This window comes from Hemitrygon akajei, chromosome 1 (genome assembly GCF_048418815.1).
Source record: "Hemitrygon akajei chromosome 1, sHemAka1.3, whole genome shotgun sequence".
In the NCBI taxonomy this organism is placed as follows: Eukaryota; Metazoa; Chordata; class Chondrichthyes; order Myliobatiformes; family Dasyatidae; genus Hemitrygon; species Hemitrygon akajei.
This window is the reverse complement of record NC_133124.1, coordinates 89398441-89423978: the sequence shown is the minus strand read 5'-3', so window position 1 is coordinate 89423978 and position 25538 is coordinate 89398441. Positions and strand designations below refer to the sequence as shown.

At 40.2% G+C, this 25538-nt stretch overlaps 1 protein-coding gene across 5 annotated transcripts in view; it reads left to right on the top strand.

Annotated features, from left to right (window-relative positions):
• arhgap28 (Rho GTPase activating protein 28) overlaps positions 1–25538 on the top strand; it is a 215083-nt gene that overhangs the window by 23404 nt on the left and 166141 nt on the right. The window contains exon 1 of one of the 5 annotated variants that reach the window (XM_073047661.1): positions 19466–20016. The exons of 3 other annotated variants lie outside the window; for them this stretch is intronic. In XM_073047661.1, coding sequence (XP_072903762.1) covers positions 20015–20016 — 2 coding nt within the window. In that variant the 5' untranslated portion in view covers positions 19466–20014. Of the gene's footprint in view, positions 1–19465; positions 20017–25076; positions 25155–25538 lie in introns of those variants that run through there. One more of the 5 variants, XM_073047665.1, reaches the window with a different exon arrangement.

The window sequence follows — 25538 nt, the reverse complement described above, 5'->3', positions numbered from 1 at the left end:
TTTGGCTAAATCTTATGACAGAGTCAACACGTTACACTGGACAACAAATATTTTGCTTCCTGAATACCTTTAGGTGTATCTTACGAATTTTGGGCCACTGATCATGAAAATCACCATGAAATTTCCCTATCACACACCATTTTTAAAATAAGCTTATGTTTATTAGTTCAATTAATAATTCAAGTCAATTAAAATGTTGCCTACAATGTAAGCTGGAAAGTTTCCTGTCTTGTCCAGGCATGCTTGGGCATGTTTAGGCGGTGCGGCTGCTGCACGGCAGGACAGGTTTTAGTAATAATTATTGGGTTCAGGACTGTAAGGATGGAATTTGCTATCACCAGGCACAAAAATTTCTATGAAGGATTTTGATATTTGAGACAGATGCTTCCCAGAATAACTGATGCCAAGATTAAGGAAAGCATTTTTGTTGGTCCACAAATCAAACAGGTCATCAATGACAGGCAATTTGAAGAATTTCTAGTGGGACCGGAGAAAATCACATGGAAGGTATTCAAGGAAGTTGTTGAAATTTTTCTCAGCAACTACAGAGCACCAAACTACATGCAGCTGGTTGAAAGCAAGCTTCAAGCATATAAGTTGCATTTCATGGTTTTATCACTAAAGATTCATTTTCTGCATTCCCATTTAGTCCCTGCAAATCTCGGTGCTGTTCGTGACAAGCATGGTGAAAAGTCAGTGCACCATGCAATGACCTTTTGCTCTAGGACCTTGCTCCAGCACATTGCAGTCATGGACAAAAGATACCAGGGCAACTGGAATCCATCAATGCTGGCGAATTATTGTTGGACACTTAAGCGAGAAGCCTCAGACACTGAGTACAAATGAAAATCATTAACAAAATATTTTTAACTTAGTTGAACTATTGCAAAGCATCAACACCATTATGCAATTAAACACATTATATTCAATAAAAGTTAATTTGTTGTTTCTCTAAGTTCCTACGTGATACAAGTAGTCTGAAATTATATTTGTGTTCATCTTCAAACAGTCTATCATAAACAAAAATTCTGAGGAAGCAACAATTTTGGGGGGGGGGGGAAATTGTCAGTATTATCATACAAATAAATCTTAAGGATTCAATTCCATGAAATGCAAATGGTTGATATGCAGGTACAGCAAGTAATTAAGAAGACTAATCGAATGTTGGACCTTACTGCAAGGATATAAAAGTAGGAAAATATTGATACAGCTTCACAGGGTGCTGGTGAGACTGCATCTGGAATCCTGCATGGAGCCTTTGACTCGAGAGATATATTTAATTGAATATTCGTGGGATGAAGGACTTTGATGTCTGAAGAGGGTTAAACAGGTTGGGATTGGAGTTTAGAAGAACGAAACTTGCAAGTTGTCCCTGGATAATGATCAGGTTCCATTTTTACGGATCTCCATAAGTCAATTTTGTATAAGTCAGAAACTACACCCCAGTCTGTCATAATGTCACCATTGACTGCGTCTACGGGAAGTGCTGCAACAAGAGGGTGTCATTTATTGTTGAGGATCCTTACCTGCTGGATTATGCCCTCTTGCTGCCAAAGTTGGGTTGGCAGTACAGTCGCCTGAAGTCCTACACCACCAGGTGCAGGACAGCTACTTTTCTACAACCATCAGATTATTGAACTGATGTACACAATCCTAATCCAGGCTCAGAACAGAACTATCTGGACCAGCCCTTGCCCTAATCTGGGCTTGCTGTTTATTTATTTATTTATTTTTGCACTGATGGCTTGTTTTTATACTGTAATTTTCTCTGCTTTATTTAACTTGTGTAAGTAGTGTACTTCATTTTGAATTTGTTGTATGTATCTACATGCCTGTGATTCTGTTGCAAGCAAGAATTTTGCTGTACCTGTACTTGTGCAGGCAACAATAAACTTGAGTTGTCTTGATATCAGACGTTTGAATTTAGTAATATTATGGGAACCTATTCATATGCAGTGGCTGTCCATAAATCAGACGCACTTTACCTGGTGGATGGCCTCTGACATTTTGAGGGGGATGGATACTGTATGTGTGGTGTGTGTGTGTGTATATTATAAATAATCACTACATGATTAGCCAGTACAAAGTAAATTTAATTTCAAAGTACACATATACTGCCCTGAGATTCATCTTCTTGTGGGCATACTCAATAAATCCATGATAGAATGCTAACCATAATAGAATTAATGAAAGACTGCACTAACTGAGTGTTCAACCATTGTGCATAAGACAACAAAGTGCAAATACAAAAAGTAATAAATAAATAAGCAATACATATCAAGAACATGAGATGAAGAGTCCTTGAAAGTGAGTCCATTGGTTGAGGGAACATTTCAGTAATGGGGCAAGTGAAGTTGTTCTCTCTGGTTCAAGAGCCTGATGGTAAAGGGGTAATAACTGTTGCTCAACCTCTTGGTGTGGAGTCCTGAGGCTCCTGTACATTCTTCCTGATGGTACAATGAGAGGAGAGCATGAGCTGGGAGATGGGGGTCCTTGATGATGGATGTCATTTTCCTGTGACACACTTTGTGTAGATATGGTCAGTGGTGGGGGAGGGCCTTACCTGTGATGGACTGGGCTGTATCCAATACTTGTAGGATTTTCCATTCAAGGTCATTGGTGTTTCCTTAGCAGGCTGGGATGAAGCCAGCTAATATACTCTCCACCACACATGTATAGAAGTTAGTCAAAGTTTTAGATGTTAGGCTGAATATTTGCAAACTCCTAAAGGAAGTAGAGGTGCTCCCGTGCTTTCTTCATAATTGCACTTGCGTACCGGGCCCAGGACTGCTCCTCTGAAATAATGACACTGAGGAATTTAAAACTACTGGCTCATGGACCTCTTGTTTCCTCCTCCAGAAGTCAGGAATTGGCACCTTGATCTTGCTGACATTGCAAAAGAGGTTGTTGCTCTGGCACCACTCAGCCAGATTTTGAATCTTTTTCCTATAAGCTGATTCGCCACCACCTTTGGTTCAGCCTACAACAGTTGTGTCATCAGCAAACTTGAATATAGCATTGGAGCTGTGCTTAGCCACACAGTTTTGTGTGAAGTTAGCAGAGCAGGGGGCTAAGCACACAACCTTGAGGTGCACCTGTGCTGATGGAGATTGTGGAGGAGATGCTGTTGCCAATCTGAACTGACTGGGGCCTGTAACTGAGGAAACTGAGGATCTAATTGCATAAGGAGGTACTGAGGCCAAGACCTTGAAGCTTATTGATTTAAGATGGTGATGAATAGGAATTACATCTCAGAATTGTAACTGTTTGGAATTCTCCATATCAGAGAGCTGTAGAGATGGAGTTATTGGATACGTTGAACATAAAGATTGTTAGTTATCAGAACTAGTTATTGTACAAAGGTTTGTTCCTATACCATATGGCAACGTCTTCCTTTTGCACCATCCAGTCACTTTTATCAAATTTAAGTGGCCACTTACATGGTGAGATTTTAGCTCCTGTCTCTGGTTGGTGGTTGATTAACTTGCCAACCACTATATCCTGTTAACGGTTTCCATCTTCCAAATGACACTTTAAAAAAAATACTTCATCGGTATGTAATTTCAATTGTGATGACCCAACCAGATGAAGTTGTCTGGTTGTAGTGCTTGGGTGAGATACTGAAGAGTTACCCTCACCTATGGACTCTGGAATTGTCAATATCTCAGGACGAGAGGGGAGGAAACAGGCCTTCACTCATGAAGAATTAATAATTTCAAGATGTAAAGTTCAAAAAAAGCAACAGATAGCTGGTTTCCCAGTAATGTTAGCACAGGACATGTACTTCCACAAAGTTTAAAAAAATTAATGAAAGTGTTTTGCCACCAGTGAGAGCTCTCAAAGTGTCACTTTTGTAGCAACTTTTGCACAACAGCATTCTAAAAATAGCAAATTACTTATGACCCAGATAATTTGTTTCAGTGATATTGATTTTGCAATAAGTTATATCTTTGGGAGTGTTTAAAAGTATTGATTTTCATGCCATTGCTTAGAATTTAAAGCTGCTGTTTGAAATCTTTCAATGATTGAATTTTTGAGTTTAAATAAAGGACCGTAGGTTATCGTAAATGCCAATGATTGTAGGGTTGAATTTCAATTAATACGTAGCTAATCTCCCAGAACTGCTTTGTTTTGGGTCAGGGTTTCAAAAGACTACATACCTGCTCACTTTATCAGCCATTCAGCATCTGTAAATAGAGCCGGTAACAAACACTTGCAGCAAAGCGACTAATCAATCATTCCTGTGTCCCCGACCAAGGTTTGGCTATGAAAGAGTTGCATTTAGTTATGTATTGCATTTTTTTTTAAAACCAAGGTAATTAAAAATCATGCAGTGCTGGGAATGCCAGATATTTTGTACAATGGAATAAAAGGAAGTATTTAGTGCTGTGGAATTCCGCGCTGCTATCTGAATTGTGGAATGTGTTTATCTTGAAAGAAAGGAAGCTTTGCAGAAAAACTGTCTGTTAAAAGGTTAAGCTGGGGATCACGAGATTTCGTCCCTTGACATCTATAGTTGGTGTCATTTAAAATTTGCTACTGGCGAAATAATTTTTTATTGATTTCTAATTTTTGTGCAAAACAATGTTGGTTGTATTTATTATAAAACCCATTATATACTAAATTGTATGCACTTATTAACTCTGTATAACCAATAAAAATCATATGATAGACCAGTTGAGCAATACACTATCTGATTAAAAATGCTTCAATCACCTGAGTTGAGCGTAAATCCAACTCATTACTACTATCCTGTGGAAAACACTGCAGCCGCCCCCATTTTGATTGCCAATTCAATCACGGTGACAGCCACTTTTAGGCTATTACATTGGTTATACCTTGTCCATGTGACAAAATTTTGGTTTTTATAATCTAATTAAACCGCTCTCAGTGAACTTTTAAGGGCATGTTGTAAAAAAAAATACAGTGAATTCCAGTTAATTGGGGCAGCCGCTTATTTGGGAAAATTCTGAAAGAATAAAAACTAATTGAGAAGATAGCTGGGATTCCCTTTGTTTATTTGGGACACTGTGCTGTTTAATTGGGACAGGTGACGGTTGCCAAACAGTTTCTAACTAGTGTCAGATGTGTGCACTTACATGGCTGTTGAACACTACACCACATTTAGAGCGAACTGGGAGTGAAAATGAAATAATTTCACTATTTTAACAAGTTAGGAACTATGGAGAACTTGAAGGTATCAACAATCATCTTGAATATTACAATGAAAACGAGGATTTGGAGGATGCAATTGTCGATTGCATTCTGTGCAGGAGAGCAGCATCCATCATCAGGGATTCGCACCACCCACTCTTCTCGCTACTGCCATCAGGAAGAAAGTACAAGAGCCTTAGGACTCGCACTGCCAGATTTAGGAACAGTTACTACCCCTCAACTATCAGGTTCATGAACAAGCAGGACAACTTTACTCACGTTCACTTGCCCCATCATTGAAACATTCCCACAACCAATGGACTCACTCTCTTTATCTCATGTTCTCAATATTTATTGCTTATTTGTATTACTGTTTCTTTTGCATTTGCACAATTTGTTGTCTTGTGCATTCTGGTTGAAGGCCCTAGTTTAGTGCTCATTCATTGGTTCTGTTATAGAATCAGTTCTATATTTGCTGAGTATGTTCACAAAAAAAAAGAATCTCAGGATTGTATATGGTGACATTTATGTACTTCAATAATAGAATCTACCTAGAACTTTGAGGGCAATCTATTATATGTAATTGTCCATTGACTTTGCTCATTTCCAGTCAAACAAAAGAAAGCATGCACTGAATTTCTTCGATAACTATTAAGATGCAGTTTTATGGTGCTGTAGTAGTATTGATAGTGTTCTAATTTGTTCTGTATTCATTTAAATACATAATTCATTACTCAGTTAAACAGTAGTTTGTCTTTTTTATATAGCTTTTAAACTATTTCCCCAAAACTTTGGCTAATTGGAGCAGCCACTTAATTGGACCAAACTGTGTTGTCCTGAAGCATCTCAACTAACCAGATTCCACTGTATGTAGAACTATGATACACAATGGAGTATTTTAAATATATATTCATGCCTGTGAAGACTTGGTCAAGTGTTTGAAATGTGATTGTTAAGATCTATCAGTAGCTAAATGCAATTTATAGTCACAACAGCACGGTCTACTCTGACCATAAAATTAATTAACTTCATTGATTTCTATGTAGCACATTCAGCACTACCAATGACAGAATAATTCATGGCGAAAATGGTACATGCTGTTTTACACCTCACATTTTGAGTTGTCTTAGCTTTCTATTTATGCTGTTTGCAAAGTATACTGAGAAGCCAAATCATATATATATATGTGTGTGTGTGTGTGTGTGTGTCCCTATTTTGATTTTAAAAATCAGGTTATTGTTCTGGAATAAGGGTAGGGAAGATCAATCTTCTTACTGCTGATATCCTACAAATCTGGGTATTAAATGGGTCAATTGTGCCTAATGCTAAAATGAAAATGCAGCTATTAAACTTCACTTCCTGTTATGGTGTCCTGCTTCGTGGTGCAATAATATCAGCGCCGGACTCCGGAGTGAAGGTTCCCGAGTTCAAATCCAAGTCGGGTTGAGAGCAACTCGGCCTTGTAAAAACAAGAATAGCTTGCTTTGGGAAAAACCGTCATGATGGTGCCCTGATAACTCCACTGCTGAGTTAAGGGCTATTCTTCTTCTTCTTCCTCTCATGGTGCACAAGAGCCTGGTGATGCCAGCTCAGTTTCACAAATATTAATTGCATGTTGACATTTTTTTTTATCTCCGTGGTCTTCCTTTTTTTAAAATGGAAGAAAATTTGAGGTATCTTGAAACCATGTATTTCTTGGAGCATACCTAACAGATTCAGATATAGTGTCTGTTTTGATTGCCTGTTTCTTTCTGACTCTGGATGCTGGACTCTGATTTCATTAAAGCAAAAGACTTTGTGTTAGAATTACATGGGCAATAAGTGGTACACAGAATGATTGGTCCATGTGGGTTCTAATTGTAACTGTAATGTAATTTTAGTGATGCCATCCCCATCCTGTCCTACACAGGAATTTAACAAATTCATTAACACGTGCAAAATGAATCATCCTCTTCTGAAAAAGTACCCGTATAGTTCCCTTTTAGAGATCTGAATCACCCCAGACTTGACCCATTATCTGAGGCTTGAGTAGGGCCTGTTTCCGGTGTGAAGAAAGTGAGTTGGTAAAGGGCTTTAAACTGTCTCCATCTGAACTGAAGGAGACATAGTGAATTGATGATATTAGAGTAGGCTTACAGCATTATTCACAACATCATGACATGATTGAATTTCTTTTTATCTCATACTTTGTCATACTAAAATTTCTAAGCTTACAAACAATGAATTCCTTGTAAAGACCTATACTTATCTTAGTAGTTTCCTGGCAACTCTCCAAGTTTCCACCACAGGTAAACTAATTCATCTAAAGCTATGCTGTTCTGCATTGAGTCACTCTGACCTGTTCTACCTTTTCGTATTAAAATGCATCATTTATTAGTTACCCAGTATCTTAGCTATAATACTCTCATCTATATGTTCAGTGGTGTCAGTCCTTCTCTGCAGCCTCCTTTCACTCCCATGCCTGTATGCAATCACTACAACACCCGTTTCCCTGACTCTGAACTCCTTTGTACACACTTTCTCCAACTATTAATGCTTATGCCTTCACTATCTAGATTTTACTCTCGGGCATTTCTGTCCTAAATTCCTCTGGCTTTCCACTTTTTATCACTTTTGAAATGCTTTTCACCTTATTATTTTTCTTATTCCATATAATTTTGATTTGCATAGGATATTTTATTATATTGGTGCTGGATGTAAAATGAAAGGTGTAGTTTGATAGTGGCCAATTTACTTGCAGACAACATGGGGAACACGGACTTGTGATTTTGGACAAACAGTGCAGAGGTTATAGATTCATGACCACCATGCCAAGTTGTGAAGAATAAAGTTTCACAAAAGCACATGAGAACTGTTTTGTTGTACTTTACTAAAACCCCTCAGGAAATGGTGCCTGCCATTCCCATTTCTTCTGGTCTCTCATCTCTGTTATATGTGGGTAATGTTCCCAAGGGAACTAGGAAAAGACATCAAATAAGCAATTCATCTCTTCCTGGTGGCATTGGTTGAACTATTTGACCAGGAGGCAAGAAAACTGGAAGAACACCCCCCCCCCCCCCGCCCGCTCCCCCAATGCATTGGGAACTTTAATATCTCCCTGAATGAACAGAGCCGAGGGCAACAATGGTGCCTTTATAGTTAAGAGGGTTTCAGTGTTAGTTTTCAGAATGGGTATTGTTGAGGAAAATAAACAAGAATGAATTGAAGAGAAGGGATCCTGATGGTGGGAGCAGACCAAGGCAAGAGGATTGAGAAGGGAACTTCAAAGACTATTGACAAGATGGCTGAAAGTTGATATACCGATAGCCATGACTGACCAGAAGGAAGGAGGGATACTTAGTGGACTTAAATCTCGAAAGAGAGGAAGTTTGAAGAAATACATGGAGCGGTTGGAAGCTCCAAATTTTGAGATGACTTGCTAGTGCAAGGTTGGGATTCTAAAAATTTTTGCATCTTCATTGAGAAACACAACAGAATAAGAGGTGTGGAGTCTTGCATAGGTTGGACAAAGTGGAATGGATCTGGATGAGCTAAAATTTGTGCAGAGGGAAATTTAGCTTTGAATTTAGTGTCATTAATGTTGTGTGTCACAAAATCGTACAGCACAGAAATAGATCCTTTGGTCCAATGTGCCTGTACTGACCTTCTAATACTTGTTTATACTGTTCCACTGAAGTTCCATGTCTTGGCATTTCAAGAGTTCATCCTGTTACGTACCCGTGGGTACCTTGTACTTGTCACGTGACAGTGGTGTTGAAGCTATACTGGACTTAAGGTTGTGGTCTTGTGATGGTGGAGTGATGTCATTTTCCCGCCAGTGGAGGTCATGTGACAGGTTTTTTTTACAGGGTATAAAAGGAGGACCCCTCCCTGTGAGGAGGGGCAGTTTGTGGCTGGATTTGCCATTTTGACTCCATGCCACTGCGTGGTCCAATATTATGACGCAGTTTGGTTGAAAGATGGAGTTTTATTTAATGCCTAAAGTTTAAAAGGTCATTGCCGGCAGTTTCTTTATAATACTGCCAGTTAAAAATCAGTGGAGAGTGAAGATCGGAGTTCGGGAGCTAAAAGATCGAGGAAAGTCGATTTCGACGGTGAAACAGGTTCGACCTTGTTTGATCCTCATTCGGAAGGAATTCATTGGCTGTCCCCATGGTAACCCCTGTGAATAGCAGAAAGGGTCGGGTACAGTTTTGTAAAGGAAAGGTCAGTGCCTTTAAGCCATTTCATTTTCATCTTCGTAAATTCTCCGGGAAAAGTATAGTTCAACTGGGAATCACAACGACACGACGTGAAAGGGAATTTAAATCGTCTAACAAGTCTCTCCTTTAATGGACTGTAAGCATTTTGAACTTTTGCAGTACTACTTTGAAGAACTGTTTTTGCAATATCGCTTTAAGAACTGTTTTCGCTTTATTCTTTTAAGAACAGTTTAAGCTACTGCACAGCAGCTGATTTCCGGTTACGTTAGTGGTTTGTTTACTTTTGGGGGTTTGTTTTTCAGTGTTTAATAAATGTTCTATTTGTTATATAAAAAAAACCCTGCCTCACTTATATTTATTGTTGCTGAATCCGTAACAATCCACATACATCTGAAGTGTTGGTGTCCATGCCTCTGTCTCCATCAGCAGTTTAGGAAATGCATTCCATAACTTCAACGACCCTCTTCATGAACAAAAAATTCTTAACCTAATTCCCTGTAAATTTCCTACACCTTAGAAACTTCTGCTAAGAGAAAATATTTCTCAGTCTGTGTCCCTCATGACTTTGCAGAGCTTGGTTGAGTCCCATCTTGGTCTTCACTCCAGAGAAACCAAATCCACCCTCATAGTGAAAGCACTCCATCTCATGCAACATCCTGGTTAATCAGCTCTGCATTCTCTCCAGAGCACTTGCATTCTTATAACAGTGTGGCAGCCAGAACTGCACACAGCACAACAGTGCAGCCCTAGTATTTTGTACCATAACCTCCCTCTGGTATTCTATGTCCTCACTAAAGAAAGCAAGTATCTTGCTTGACTTCTTAATGACTGTGTCTGCTTTTGTTCCATGGATCCTTGGACATGTACATTAAGATTCCTCTGTTCCCCAGTTCTTCTGAGGGTCTTCTAATTTCAATGGGGCTAATTATAATTTCAGATTGGATTGGCAGATTGGATTAGGTGGTGATAGCTCGGGTATCGGGTCACTTTGGGATCCAGTTTCCACTGTACTTCTGGTGCATCCAAAACCTTGCTCACATTGATCATTTGCTCTTGAGGATACTTTGGATAGCAATTGGGAATACAAGGCCTGGTAAATATTCCCATTTTTCAGAGATTAACACCAAATAAGGGGCAGCACGGTAGCGTAGTGGTTAGTGTGACGCTATGACAGTGTCAGCAACCTGGGTTCAATTCCACTGCTGTCAGTAAGGAGTTTGTATGTTCTCCCCGTGCCTATTTGGGTTTCCCCTGGGTGCTCTGATTTCTTCCCACATTCCAGAGATACATGGGTTAGTTGTGTAATTGGGTGGGTGGCTACCTTGGGCCAGAAGGACCAGTTACTGTGCTGCATCTCCAAACAAATACACCTCCATTGCCCTTGCCTTGGAGGAGTCCTGCGAAGCTACTGAAAGTGAAGAATGCAGTGGAGACCTGGGTCAGCTTCGTTCCCCTATATTCTCACTATCAGCTGATTTGGAGCTTATACAGGTTTCCCCCGCTATCAGAAGGTAGAGCGTTCTTATGACAGACAGACATACTTTATTGATCCCGAGGGAAATTGGGTTTCATTACAGCTGCACCAACCAAGAATAGTGTAGAAATATAGCAATATAAAAACATAAATAATTAAATAATAAGTAAATTATGCCAAGTGGAGATAAGTCCAGGAAGAGCCTATTGGCTCAGGGTGTCTGACACTCCGAGGGAGGAGTTGTAAAGTTTGATGGCCACAGGCAGGAATGACTTCCTATGACGCTCAGTGTTGCATCTCTGTGGAATGAGTCTCTGGCTGAATGTACTCCTGTGCCTAACCAGTACATTATGGAGTGGATGGGAGACATTGTACAAGATGGCATGCAACTTGGACAGCAGCCTCTTTTCAGACACCACCGTCAGAGAGTCCAGTTCCATCCCCACAACATCACTGGCCTTACGAATGAGTTTGTTGATTCTGTTGGTGTCTGCTACCCTCAGCTTGCTGCCCCAGCACACAACAGCAAACATGATAGCACTAGCCACCACAGCCTCGTAGAACATCCTCAGCAACATCCAGCAGATGTTAAAGGACCTCACTCTCCTCAGGAAATAGAGATGGCTCTGACCCTTCTTGTAGACAGCCTCAGTGTTTTTTGACCAGTCCAGTTTATTGTCAACTCGTATCCCCAGGTATTTGTAATCCTCCACCATGTCCACACTGACCCCTTGGATGGAAACAGGGGTCACCGGTGCCTTAGCCCTCCTCAGGTCCACCACCAGCTCCTCAGTCTTTTTCACATTAAGCTGCAGATGATTCTGCTCGCACCATGTGATAAAGTTTCCCACCGTAGCCCTGTACTCAGCCTCATCTCCCTTGCTGATGCATCCAACTATGGCAGAGTCATCAGAAAACTTCTGAAGATGGCAAGACTCTGTGCAGTAGTTGAAGTCTGAGGTGTAGATGGTGAAGAGAAGGGGAGACGGGACAGTCCCCTGTGGAGCCCCAGTGCTGCTGACCACTCTATCTGACACACAGTGTTGCAAACGCAAGTACTGTGGTCTGTCAGTCAGGTAATCAATAATCCATGACACCAGGGAAGCATCCACCTGCATCACTGTCAGCTTCTCACCCAGCAGAGCAGGGCGGATGGTGTTAAACGCACTGGAGAAGTCAAAAAACATGACCCTCACAGTGCTTGCCGGCTTGTCCAGGTGGGCGTAGACACGGTTCAGCAGGTAGACGATGGCATCCTCAACTCCTAGTTGAATGAAACCTATGAAACCATTTGTAAGCCAAAATGTCGTAAAGCGAAGAAGCAATTACCATTAATTTATATGGGAAAATTTTTTTGAGCGTTCCCAGACCCAAAAAATAACCTACCAAATAACACACAAAACCTAAAATAACACGAACATACAGTAAAAGCAGGAACAATATGATAAATATACAGCCTATATAAAGTAGAAATATTGTATGTACGTTGTAGTTTCACTTACCAGAATCAGGAAGACAGCGAGCCAAAATTGATTTGGAGAAAAAAAATTGACACGTACACGCATATACACATACATGCATACGTACATACACGCATGTGCACACAACTGCCCGCACGAGGCTTCACGTTCACGGTAGTCTTTCTCGGGGTAAACACACGTATAAAGCGGGGCGTCTTTTTTTTCGTAAAATCGAAAATCCTCTTTGGTTAGTGAAAACAGGTACAAATGTAGGTCCTTCGTAACAGCAAGCTGTCGTAAAGTGAACGTTCAAAAAATGGGGGCCACCTGCAGTTTCAATCAACTTATTTGTTTTATGATCAAATTTGGCTGTATCTTTGAGCAAGTGTTAATCCCTCAGAAAATGTGGCACTCTTAAATTCCCTTTGATATTTAAGCTTCACATGGTTTCACTGGGAGACTATGCACAATTGTGTTTTGACAAACTTCAACTGTAGGGTACAGACCTTAAGGTGAGGCTCATTCAAAAGCAGCAAGCTTTAATTCAGTGTGAACATCAGGCTCCTGATAAACTCAATCAAGAAAACGTTTTTATAGCCTCCTTTTAGTGCACCATTATTGTAGAATCCAAGGCGTACATTGTCTTTGCATAAAACAGAACTGGTCTATAGCAAAATGAAAGTTGTACACAAATGATGTAAAATCTAACCTGTCAACCAACTTCAGGTCGTAGATAAAAAAATAGAGGAAAATTTGGCGGGTATTGAACATCCTTTTCTCATAAAGCTCAGTAGGAAATTGAGTTTCAGTCTGTTCAATCGTGACATCATCTAAACTGACAGTTTGGTCTGGTACAGAGGCAATACATATTTGCCAGTGAAGCCAAATTCTGGAGTAGACTGTGGGTGTGTTAGTAGAAGATCCCAACACACTATATTCTCTGGTTAGTCCTCTCTTGATGAGGATATAGCATTCCCTCGGTTTTTCTCTCTCCACACTTTAGGAGATCTAGGCCTCATATGGAGCCAGTGATCATTAATGGAGAATGTGTGGAGCAGGTTAAGACCTACAAGTATCTGGGAGTACAGTTAGACGAGAAGCTAGACTGGACTGCCAACACAGATGCCTTGTGCAGGAAGGCACAGAGTCGACTGTACTTCCTAAGAAGGTTGGCGTCATTCAATGTCTGTAGTGAGATGCTGAAGATGTTCTATAGGTCAGTTGTGGAGAGCGCCCTCTTCTTTGTGGTGGCGTGTTGGGGAGGAAGCATTAAGAAGAGGGACGCCTCACGTCTTAATAAGCTGGTAAGGAAGGCGGGCTCTGTCGTGGGCAAAGGACTGGAGAGTTTAACATCGGTAGCTGAGCGAAGGGCGCTGAGTAGGCTACGGTCAATTATGGATAACTCTGAACATCCTCTACATAGCACCATCCAGAGACAGAGAAGCAGTTTCAGCGACAGGTTACTATTGATGCAATGCTCCTCAGACAGGATGAAGAGGTCAATACTCCCCAATGCCATTAGGCTTTACAATTCTACCGCCAGGACTTAAGAACTTTTTAAAAGCTATTATTAATGCTTTTTGAGATAGTGATTTAGATGCATATCTTATTTTTTACTGAGTTAAGTATTGTATGTAATTAGTTTTGCTACAACAAGTGTATGGGACATTGGAAAAAAGTTGAATTTCCCCATGGGGATGAATAAAGTATCTATCTATCTATCTATCTATCACTCACTTTTTGGTGTGTAGGGTATTTCTACATTTGGTTTTGGTTTCAAGTTTTACAACAGCTCTAACTGGAATTTCAGAAATTTAACATGACCCTTTGGTTTTTGTCTCTCTAACTTGCCTCACTAATCTGTGGACCATCTATGGCATCATAAATAACATTTCTCCATGGTAACCTTGGCTTTGCCCTTACAGGGACATTCCCTTTGTTTTATCCACTTCTCCACTACCCTCTCTTCAACTTTTTCCAATTCTGGTGTGGGTCTTTGACCTGAAAGCTTATTGCTGTTTCTCTTCACAGATGCCACCTGTCCAGGTGAGTGTTTAAACCATCTTCTACTTTTGTTTTTGGCAGAATCCCCTTTATAATTTTCTATTAGTATTTCTAAAATAAACGCGAAGGTGCATTATTTCATATGCTCTCTGCTGCGACTAGTATACCGGTTGACAGCCATGCTGAGCAATAGGATTAAAAGTAGTTTATTGGGTTCGAATAACTTTGGAATGTCTTTACAATCGGAAAGATACATTAAATCATTAACTCCTGATGAAAGGTTTCGGCCCGGAATGTCGTCACTACCTCCTCCCATAGATGCTGTCTGGCCTGCTGAGTTCTGCCAGCATTTTGTGTTTTTATTTAAATCTTTCTTCATCATTTTCCTGTTTTCTCCTCTATTGGAAAGTACAAAATGGACATGAGTCAATGTTAATGAGTAATATCAAGGCTCTGATCAAAATATTGAGATATACTGTATATCCCACATCAAAGCCTGGGGCTGAAAAGGCCAGAGAGGTAGTGAGGACTACCCACCTAGCCTCAAAATGAAGAATTAAACTCAGACCCGACCTGCTCTCATGTGTGGTCTTAAGATCCCATGATATTTTGATTAAGAATATAGTGGATTCCAGTTAATTGGGCCATTAGTTAATTGAGCTGCTGCTTATTTGTGTCAACTCTTAAGAACAAAAGCTAATTGAGAAAATAGCTGTGATTCCCTTCATTTATTTGGGACTATGCTGCTTAATTGGGGCAGGAGACTGTTGGCAAACAGTTTCCAACTAGCGCTAGTCATGTGCATTTGCATGACTGTCAGAGTGAACAGTTTTTACATAGTCAGTTGTGTGTGTCTGTATTTAAAAAGCAGTGTTTTTTTCCCCCACTTATAAATGGTAAGAGATGAGCAGTAAGACAATTCAGAACTGTTTTGCTCATTGTAGCTTCAAGCATTCAGGTTTGGAGTTGCCAGAAATGGCTGGAAGTGAAAATGAAACAATTTCACTATTTCATTTTAGGAATTACGAGGTCTTTGAAGGTATCAACTATCATCTTGAATAAAGATTTGGAGGATGCAAACATTGAAAGGATTGTATGAAGGCAGTCCATTATCTACCTAGGTGTCTGTTCTGGTTTTGTTAATTTGCAGTAAATCAAAAGAACATGGCAGGTGGCAGCACACACTGGATGAACTCCTCCGTCAGACACTGTATTAGTTCCTAATAGTTATATAGTCCTGTAAGTAGTATTGACAGTGCTCTAATTTGTTCTGTATTTCATTCAAATACATAATTTGCTACTCAGTTAAACAGTAGTTTGTCATTATTGTAAGGAAGTGCTTGTATAAATTAAGAAAGCTGCTATGCTAATACAGGGCTTTGTTGATTTTTTAAAAACTTTTCACCGAGAGTGGTTAATATCTGAGACATGTTGCCATAGCAGGTGGTGAAATTGGAAACAATCACTACACTTAAAAGGCATTTTGGGCTGATTCTTAAATAGGTAAGGCACTGAAAGATGTGATTCTAATGGGTCCATTTCTGTTCTATAATTGTCTATGACATTTCATTTGACTTTACCTTAAATACCTGCTCGGGCGTGAACAATGTACAATTCAGTTTATAGTTATTATGAATGCCATCGTATCCTGACTAATTTCTAAATGTATCGATCTGGCTTGTTTCCAAGGGTAATCCCTTGAAGTCATATTTCATCACTTTCATGTGTGATGATTCAGATTCATTTTCAGTTTTTCTTGTGAAACTTAGTGACGGGTGTGGGAGAAAAAAGGGTCCCTTGTTATATTTTAGCTTTTTGAAGCATTCCTTATTCAATTTTCTATTGCATTTGTCTTCATTTTAATGCTGATCTTGGAGGACCTGCTTGTAGTTTTATTGACATTATACTCTTGGAAACCACAACTCTTATCAGAAATGTGGATACACTTATACTTGGAAGTGTTGCCTTGTTAGTAGAGGTTTTCATGTTTATTTGGTTTGACCTTGTACATCTTGGAGTGCTTTTGACATATCCATTATGTTTACTGATGTTGTATCATTGATTCATTTTTTAAAAAACTGCAGATGCTAGTAATCAGAAACAAAAAAAAAAACCCCAGAAAGAGTTGGACTGCATCAATGGAAAGCAAAACAGAATTGACATTTTGAGTTGGACGTTGGTTTCTGAGTCGGATGTAAAAAGGGGTGGGGGGGAGGAATTTGTGAAAACCCAGGGTCTTTTAGCTGCAGATTCACGATTAGTATACTGAGTGTGGCTGGAAAGGTCAGAGATAAAGAGAGGACTACATCATCAGCGTGTCAGTTCAGAGCTTGCATTAGGGGAATAAAAGAGTCATCCTGGGACTATGAGGTCAGTGTAAGTTCCCAACAGTTCTTCAAAGGGTACGTTGGACATCTTGTATATGACATGTGGAAATTGTGCAAAGATGCTTTGCATGGGGAATTCACATTTCCAACGTAACATCAAAATAGTCATTACTGTGATTAATTGTCGGTATATTGCTGGAAAACGGTTTGTTTGCCTTGACCCTTTGTTTCTTCTCATCTCTTTATTGATTTATTCAAGAAGTAATCATTGAAAGCAAAGGATCTTCAAAAGTAATGGAGCTGCTTTGGACGTTATTGATAGTTGAGGGCCTTAAAATGGCAATATTAATTTTACTGATGAAGGGTCTCGGCCCGAAACGTTGACAGTGCTTCTCCCTATAGATGCTGCCTAGCCTGCTGTGTTCTACCAGCATTTTGATTGTGTTGTTATTAATTTTACTACCACTTTACAATAGGTAAACATTTTCCGAACGCAGCTACAACTAGCTGTCTAAAGGTTTGTAGATACCTTTTAACATGGATTAATAACTGGGAGGGTGCTGGAGGAGGGAAGATGTCCCTGATTAATTAGACCTTCAGATGGAGGAGAGGCCTTACATAAATGGCTGCAAGTGACTGGGATCCTAAATAAACACCTGCAAGTGGTTGAGGCCTTCATTCATGTGGGATGGCAAGTCTGTGAGGTACAGTATTGAGATGTGTATCGAGATCCCATCATGAAGGAATGAGGGTGAAGAACAAAGAGATCCCTTGCCCAGGCTGGAGTGGGAAAATTTCATATTGGGAGTTGGGGAGAGGTTTGTAATGAGGGCTGGTGGAATGGTGAGATAGGTGTTTAGAGGGCTCTGGTCTGAGAAGGAGATGTTATTCCTTCAGCCCAGCCAGAGATGTCAGGGGTGGAGTGAAACCTCCTGATCCAGTGAGGGTTGTGAGTTCATCTTGCTGCCTTCAGCCGTAAAAAGCTCTTAACTTTATCTCCCTCTCGTTGCTGAGTTTCTCTGGGAAAATCCTTCAGTAACAACTCTCTGACTTTTGAAGTGGGAGCTTTAAATATCTGGTGATTTCCTTGCCACCACGCTCCAGAGCTCTTCCACCTGGGATGGTAGGGATTGGAAAGAGTTAATATGGAGATCGCATACACAATATTTCTCTAATTGTAATCCACTTTCTTATTTTAATTAGTCCCCAAGAGTTAGAACAGAAGAACTTCCAGGACATTTGTAATTCATGGTGCTCTGCTGAAGACACCTGATGTGGAGATGGCTATTTATTATCCAAGTTTCCTGTGTGTGTTTTCTTTCATCAATTTCACAAGACTGTATCTGTTTAAAAATATACTATTCTGACATTTTTCTCCAACAAAAATTATGTGCCCCTGAAAGGATCATGACAGAAGAGATAGAAGCATAGAAAACCTACAGCAAAATACAGGCCTTTCGGCCCACAAAGCTGTGCCGAACATGTCCTTACCTTAGAAATTACCTAGGGTTACCCATAGCCCTCTAGTTTTCTGAGCTCCATGTACCTGTCCAGGAGTCTCTTAAAAGACCCTATTGAATCTGTCTCCACCATCGTCGCCAGCAGCCCATTCCACGCACTCACCACTCTCTGCGTAAAAAAAGAAAACAACAACAACTTAATCCTGACATCACCTCTGTACCTACTTCCAAGCACCTTAAAACTGTGCCCTCTTATGTTAACCATTTCAGCCCTGGGATAAAGCCTCTGACTATCTACATGATCAATGTCTCTCATCAACTTATACACCTTTATCAGGTCACCTCTCATCCTCTGTTGCTCCAAGGAGAAAAGGCCACATTCACTTAACCTATTCTCATAAGGCATGCTCTTCAATCCAGGCAACATCCTTGTAAATCTCTTCTGCACCCTTTCTATGGTTTCCACGTTCTTCCTATAGTGAGATGACCAGAACTAAGCACAGTACTCCAAGTGGGGTCTGACCAGAGTCCTATATAGCTGCAACATTACCTCTCAGCTCCTAAACTCAATCCCACGATTGATTAAAGCCAATGCACCGCATGCTTTCCTAACCACAGAGTCAAACTGCGCAGCAGCTTTGAGTGTCCTATGGACTTGGACCCCAAGATCCTTCTGATCCTCCACACTGCCGAGAGTCTTACCATTAATACTATATTCTGCCCTCATACTTGACCTGCCAAAATGAACCACCTCACACTTATCTGGGTTGAACTCCATCTGCCAATTCTCAGCCCAGTTTTGCATGCTATCAATGTCCCTCTGTAACCTCCACACCATTCGCAACATACCCAACCTTTGTGTCATCAGCAAATTTACTTACCCATCCCTCCACTTCCTCATCCAGGTCATTTATGACAATCATGAAGAGTAAGGGTCCCAGAACAGATCCCTAAGGCACCCCACTGGTGACTGACCTCCATGAAGAGTATGACTTGTCTACAACCACTCTTTGCCTTCTGTGGGCAAGCCAGTTCTGGATCCACAAAGCAATGTCCCCTTGGATCCCATGCCTCCTTACTTTTTCAATAAGCCTTGTATGGGGTACCTTATCAAATGCCTTGCTGAAATCCATGTACTGTGCACTGCATCTACTGGTCTATATTGATATTACAATGTTTGCAACTATGAGCTGACCTATGACACAGAAATAAAACATGATCTGATTTCTGCAGCAAAACCTGCAAATCACACTTCCCTAGTTTGTACTGACGTCGTTTGTTGTGGTGGAGTAACACTTCCTTTATTTCTTTTGTCATACCAATTAAAGGGAATAATTAAAATTTAACTTTCTGATTTGTGGGGGGAGAGATATTGACCAATTTAGCTACTAATCTTTTGTAAAACCGCTGTTCCCCACTGCACTAAATTGGTGTTCAGCACAAAATTACCGATTTGCCCTTCATTGCCACGTCAGATTCTGACCAGACCATATTCTGTTAGATGTGCTGGGTCAAAACAGATAACATTAGCCACAGGAAGCATCAGAGTAAAACCAGGACACATCAGAGAAGCTACAGTAACATGGATTCTTGGTGCTCTTTGTATTACGTGAGCTGGGAAATTCTGCATCATGAGAATTCAGTATCCTATAGAGTTAAATACTTGCATGAAAGGAACTAACCCTTGCTTCCCTTTAAAAATCTGCTAGTATATCCCCAAAATTATTATTAGTTAGAAGGTGGGGTTTTTTAAAAAATAAAATCAACTTCCTGGTTATTTGTAAAGTTACGCATGTCAACATCTCGTATCTTTTCTCGGCACCAGTGACTGGCGTGCTGGCAACTTTCTGGAACGAATCTTCACACTTGCTGGTTAATTCTTTAAAGGGAGTAAACAAGGAAGGGGATACAAGTGTCCTAGAGTGCAGAAACCATGTGAGTTGCTTGATTATTTTTTTTTAATGTAATGTCCTTGTGCTTTTTGAGCTATTGCTTGAATTCCAATCACCAATGTTTGGATTTTGCCTGAAATTCATTGTAATGGTTCCACCGTCAGAAATGATACATGGAGGCCCCCCCTTGCAAAACTCGTAAACGTGTTGAGCCTCTGAGAATTTTTGTTAGTCATTCCACAATAAGCAGAGCAGCATGAGTAGGTAATAAAAGCTGAAAATTTGGAAGTACTCAGCAAGTTAGGCAGCAACTGCAGAAAATGTAACGTTTAACATTTTGGATCTACATTCCTTCAACTAAATGAGGATAATTGTTGCGTTTACCAGCATTTTCTACCTTTCCTTTGGATTTCCAGAATGTGCAGTATTTTTTTATCTTTAGCTTGGGTTTCCGCTTGTACTATTGGAATCTAGAAGCTAACCTCTTTATACCCAACTTTCTGCTTTCCATATGGATCACTCCCTTTGTGATTCCCTTGTCCATTCATCCTTCACCACTGATCTCCCCCCCCCCCCATCCCTCCCTCCCTTATCTCTGCAAGTGGCAGAAGTGTAACACCTGCCTGTTCACCTCTTCCCTCACCTCCATTAAGGGCCCCAAATGTTCCTTCCAGGTGAAGCAACACATCACCTGTGAATCTGTTTGGGTTGTCTGTTGTAGCTGGTACTCCCAATGCAGCCTCCTCTACCATGGTGAGACCCATTGTAGGTCGGGGGACAACTTTCTAAGCACCTCTGCTCCATCCACAAAATGTGAAATTTTCTGGTGGCCAATCATTTCAATTCTGATTCCCATTCCAAAATGTCGGTCCATGGCTTCCTCTCCAACCATGATGATGCCGCTCTCAGGCTAAAGAGCAATACCTCATATTCTGTGTAGATAGTCTCCAACCTGATGGCATGAACAGAGTTATCCAACTTCCACCTATTTTCCCCCCTCCTCTTTCCCTCTTCCCCCTTCAATTCCCTGGCCTCTTACCTCTTCCTCTCATCTGCTTATCACCTCTCCCTGGTGCCCCCCTTCCCTTTCTCTCATGGTCCACTGTCCTTTTTTGTGAGATTCCTTCTTCTCCAGCCCTTTACCTTTCCCACCTATCACCTCCCAGCTTCTTACCTCATCACCCTTCCCCACTCACCTGTCTTCACCTTTCAGCTTCTGGCTTTTCCTCCTTCCCCTTCCCACCACCATCTTCCCCCTTCCTTTTCAGTCCTGAAGAAGGGTCTCTGCCTGAAACGCTGACAGTTTATTCATTTCCATAGATGCCGGCCTACCTGCTGAGCTCCCCCAGCGCTTTGTGTATGGGTTGCTATTTCCCTCTTCAATGTTCATCATTTCTTTTATGCCTCAGTGCAAAATTTGACCTCATTCCTCTTGTGCTGTGGTACAATATTTTGTCATCATGTGTTAGGAAAATTCAATCACAGTGGTTGAGTTTGCAACTGAGATTTGAATTCCAACATAGTAAACAACATTTATATTTCTTCATGTTTTTTCTCTCTTTAACCACCCTCATGAATCTATCAACTGGATGACTCCATCTTGAATTTATCCCCACAACAATCCTGGCCTCATTCTCTCTGAAGTATATCTTCCCCTGTTGTTTTCTCTCTCTCCCAGTTCTGATGAAAGACCTTGAACTTGGAACATTCATTCCGTTTCTCTTCCTATGGATCCTGCCTTCTGATTACGGTTATCATATGCTGTTTTATTCTAGTAAATGGTGATATTGAATTCAGCATAATTATATCTCTAAGCATAAACCTCTTTGGGTGTGCATCACCTGTCTTGTGCGCCTTGCTCAGTGCCCACTCCGTGGAGTGGGATGCCACAATGGAGCAGATAGAGGAGCCACTGCTTCACAGCCTTGTGGCTGGGTTCAGTCCTGACCACAGGAGCTGTTTATGTGAAGTGTGCAGCAGAGACCTATCAGCTCAGACTGAAGGTTGATAAGATGCATTTAACATGGTGGAATAAACCGAGGCAGTTACTGAGCTGCATGTTATCATATGTCAACATTTCAACGGAGCCTTTCAAGTAATTCATAAATTGAAAGGTGCTAGGTACTTGGAAGGAAAAGTGTTAATGCCACTGACCAGGAGAACAGAAGTAAGCAGATGACACTTCCAGGGAGTGGTCACAGATGTGATGGGCTTGAGGTCCATTGTCTGTGCTGTGAAATGATTGTGTGTTTTGACACTGCGTTAATTTACAATGAAAATCAGAAGGGATTCAGACAGTTCCTTCTGGCAGAGACTTGATCCACAAGGATAGCTCCATTGGGAAGAACTTCAGCTGTTCTTTATAGACAGCTGGCCTCCAAACATAGATTTAAATTTAATTTATGTAAATAATTTTAGAATCAACTATTTGGAAACTGTAGATGTATTCTATTTAGAAATAGTCTCCACTAATGTTATGTGGCTGTATTTGTTCTGATGAAATTTGATATCTGTAGGGGTATAGTATATATGATTTAATCTTTCCAGCAGCACAGACATATTACTGGTGAACCTGTGACTGGTGTGAGCCTTTGGCTCTTAAAAAAGACATCTTAAGGCTGGTTTTCAGCCGCTTGTAACTCATTTAAAACAAAACATACTTAAGGACAAGTTTTACCACATAGCCAGTTCCAAGCGAGTAGGTAGTTCACTTTGAGGAAGAAGGAAATCTTTACCTGGTCTGACCTACTATTCATGTGACTTTCTACCTCCAGAATGGTAATGATTGTCAAACTTGCTCTGAAACGGATGGCAGAACAATAAACCCAAGGTTATTGGAGATGGGAGGAGGGAACTGGGGACTGACTATAAATGCAGGACTTGTCACCAAAAAGTGAATGAATCAACTTTAAAAATAAATATATAAACTTCTGTAATAACGTGCTTTTTGGAAAAACAATCATGCAGTCATGGTTCTCCAGTATCTGTAGATTTTCTCTTGTTTATGCAGTCTTGGAGTCAGCTGAGAAAAAGTTTGTAAGGTTGAAATGACAGAAGTTTACAAAGTTTATCAGTGATGAATGGTGGCCTTTTGAAGAAATTTTGGGTCCATACTCGACATGGATGAAAGAAAGAGGGGCAAGCTATTAAAATGTGTAAGGTTCTGAGAATGCTTGACAAAGGTGGTACTGAGATGATTCTGTTTGTGGGTGAAATCCAAAGCTGTGGGTCATGGTTTCAAAATAAAAGGTCACTCATTTTAAGAAGGTCATAAGGAGAATTTTTTTCTGAAACTTATTTAACTTTGAAATTCTCTGTCCTGAAGAGTTGTGGGAGTTAATCACAGTATATATTCAAGGCTGACACAGAGATTATTGACCTGTAAGGGAGTCAAAGGTTAGAGTAAATTGGCAGGGAAATTAGAGCTGAGGCCAGGAACAGATTGGCCACGTTTGGAATTAATGGAAGAGTAGGCTCAAAGTTTGAAATGGCCTACTCCTGCTCATATTCCTATGTCCTTGGATAGCTTTTACTGTGATGTTCACCATTTCTCATATTGGAATTTATTCCAGGGTTTATTCAGATAACATTTAGGTGTGATTGACAGTCACAATGGGATTAGAATTCGTGTTTCAGGATCAGACCCTGGATTGCTGGTCCAATAACATAAACTCTTTGCTACCATTCATCTTTAGAAGTATTTATTTACATAAACGAGCAACTACAGCACAGAAAGAGGCTGTTTGATCTAACTAGTCACTGCTAATTATTCATTTTATTTCTTTACCTATCTTTCTGGTTAGACAAAGGAAGCCAGTCAGACTGTTGAGTTTTCCCATTTTTGAACCAATCCACACAACTTAGTTCCCTGTTACATATTCACCATGAGGTTTCCTTAGAACCCCCCACTCCCCACCCCTGGCCACCTTCTACTACCTAGCTGCATCAAGGGTAATTTACAGTGATTAGTTAACCAACCAATTGGCACTCCTTTTGGGATGAAACAGAAAGGAAACCGGAGGAATTCATGTGGTCAAAGTAAGAACATGACAACTCTGTATAGGCGGTCAAAATCAAAATTGGGTCGCTGGAGGTATGGGGCAGCAGAGGAACTTTTTGCTCTCCATGTTTCAACCAAGCCTCCCCCATCATCTGACCTCAACAGCATATCCTTGCTCCCCATTTTTTTTTTTAAGCACATGTAATTGTTCTCAACATGTTTTGCACTGGAAAGGTTCAAAGTTAACATTTATAACTGGGACTACATCTCAAGTGACATTTTTGAAATTAAATTCCTTAGCTTCATTTGGGCCATTTGAGAGAAAGCTGGAGGGCAGCTATTCCAGAGTCAGTCACCTTCCCGAAATTAGTTTTAAACATGCAAAATGAGACATCAGAAGTTGAGGGACTTGCATTGAGAGAGAGTGTTGTATGTTTGCTCTGGGCAGATAACACAAAGCACAAAACAGCTAATGAGATTAAAATAAGGAAATGATTGTCCTTTTTCAGAAGGAAAGACGCACATATAATTACATAAATCACTTTTATAGCATAGTGTCATGCCCTTGGTCAAAATAATGTGTGGCCTTGTGCATCTTCTTTAAACAAAGAAGTTTTCCAAAACACATATCCGAAATTCATATTCAATTTGTTTCCATTTCCACTGCATGTTTGTTAGATAAAATAATGAAAAAACATTTGTATACGCACCATCAAAAAAATGAAAAAATCTTGAATGTTTGCAGGAATTTTAGAATTAAATGGAACTGGGCATAAAAATGTCTTGTCAATTTGAAAAGAAACAGTGTGACTGGTTTAATCTCTCAGTTGTTACAGGGTATGATTCTGTTGAATTAAAGAGGAGATATGCTTAACTGAACAGTTTAATTCAATGAATTGGTTTGTTGCAAAGTTGCTCTGTTTAATTGGGAAAACAGGATCTAAAAGTATTGTCCTCCGATTATCAGTTCTTAAAATAGTAGCTGTGTTGTACATGGTTTGATTTCCAAGACAGGAAACTTAATATCTTTCTGATTTGCTAGCTCAGAGAAATGTCTCAAAGCAAGACAGTCTTGTTCTTTTGGGAGACCTTGTGACTCCACAGAGATATCGCAGTGTGCAGGATTAGTGGTTTTTGTGGAGCAGATGCATTAAGACCGCTGTTTAAGCTCTCTGCACTGTGTAAGTCTTTGAAGGAAATTTCTTTTCTATTTAGAGTAGAAGCTTGAGCTTTAGCCAACCCTTCCTCAGCAACTTTCACTTGCATGTTATTGTTTAAATTTTTATCTTATTTCAGCAAAGGCAGATTTTACATTCTGTCTGTAGACTGTGAAAGGAAAATAATATGACTGAGGAGAGAGTTGTCTTTTATAGTTGTCTTAGGCTGCACTTAAAGTTTTCTTAAACTGCAGTCTGAGCTTCAAAGGTTATTTGATTTACCATCTACCTATGACTGGGGTTTCTAGAGAAGAGTCTTTGGGTTGGAACCTCTCGCATCTAAGGTCACAGTCGTTGTTTTAAAACTGGAACTTGCTCCCGGTATGCATGGTAAAAGCTGTTAAGGTT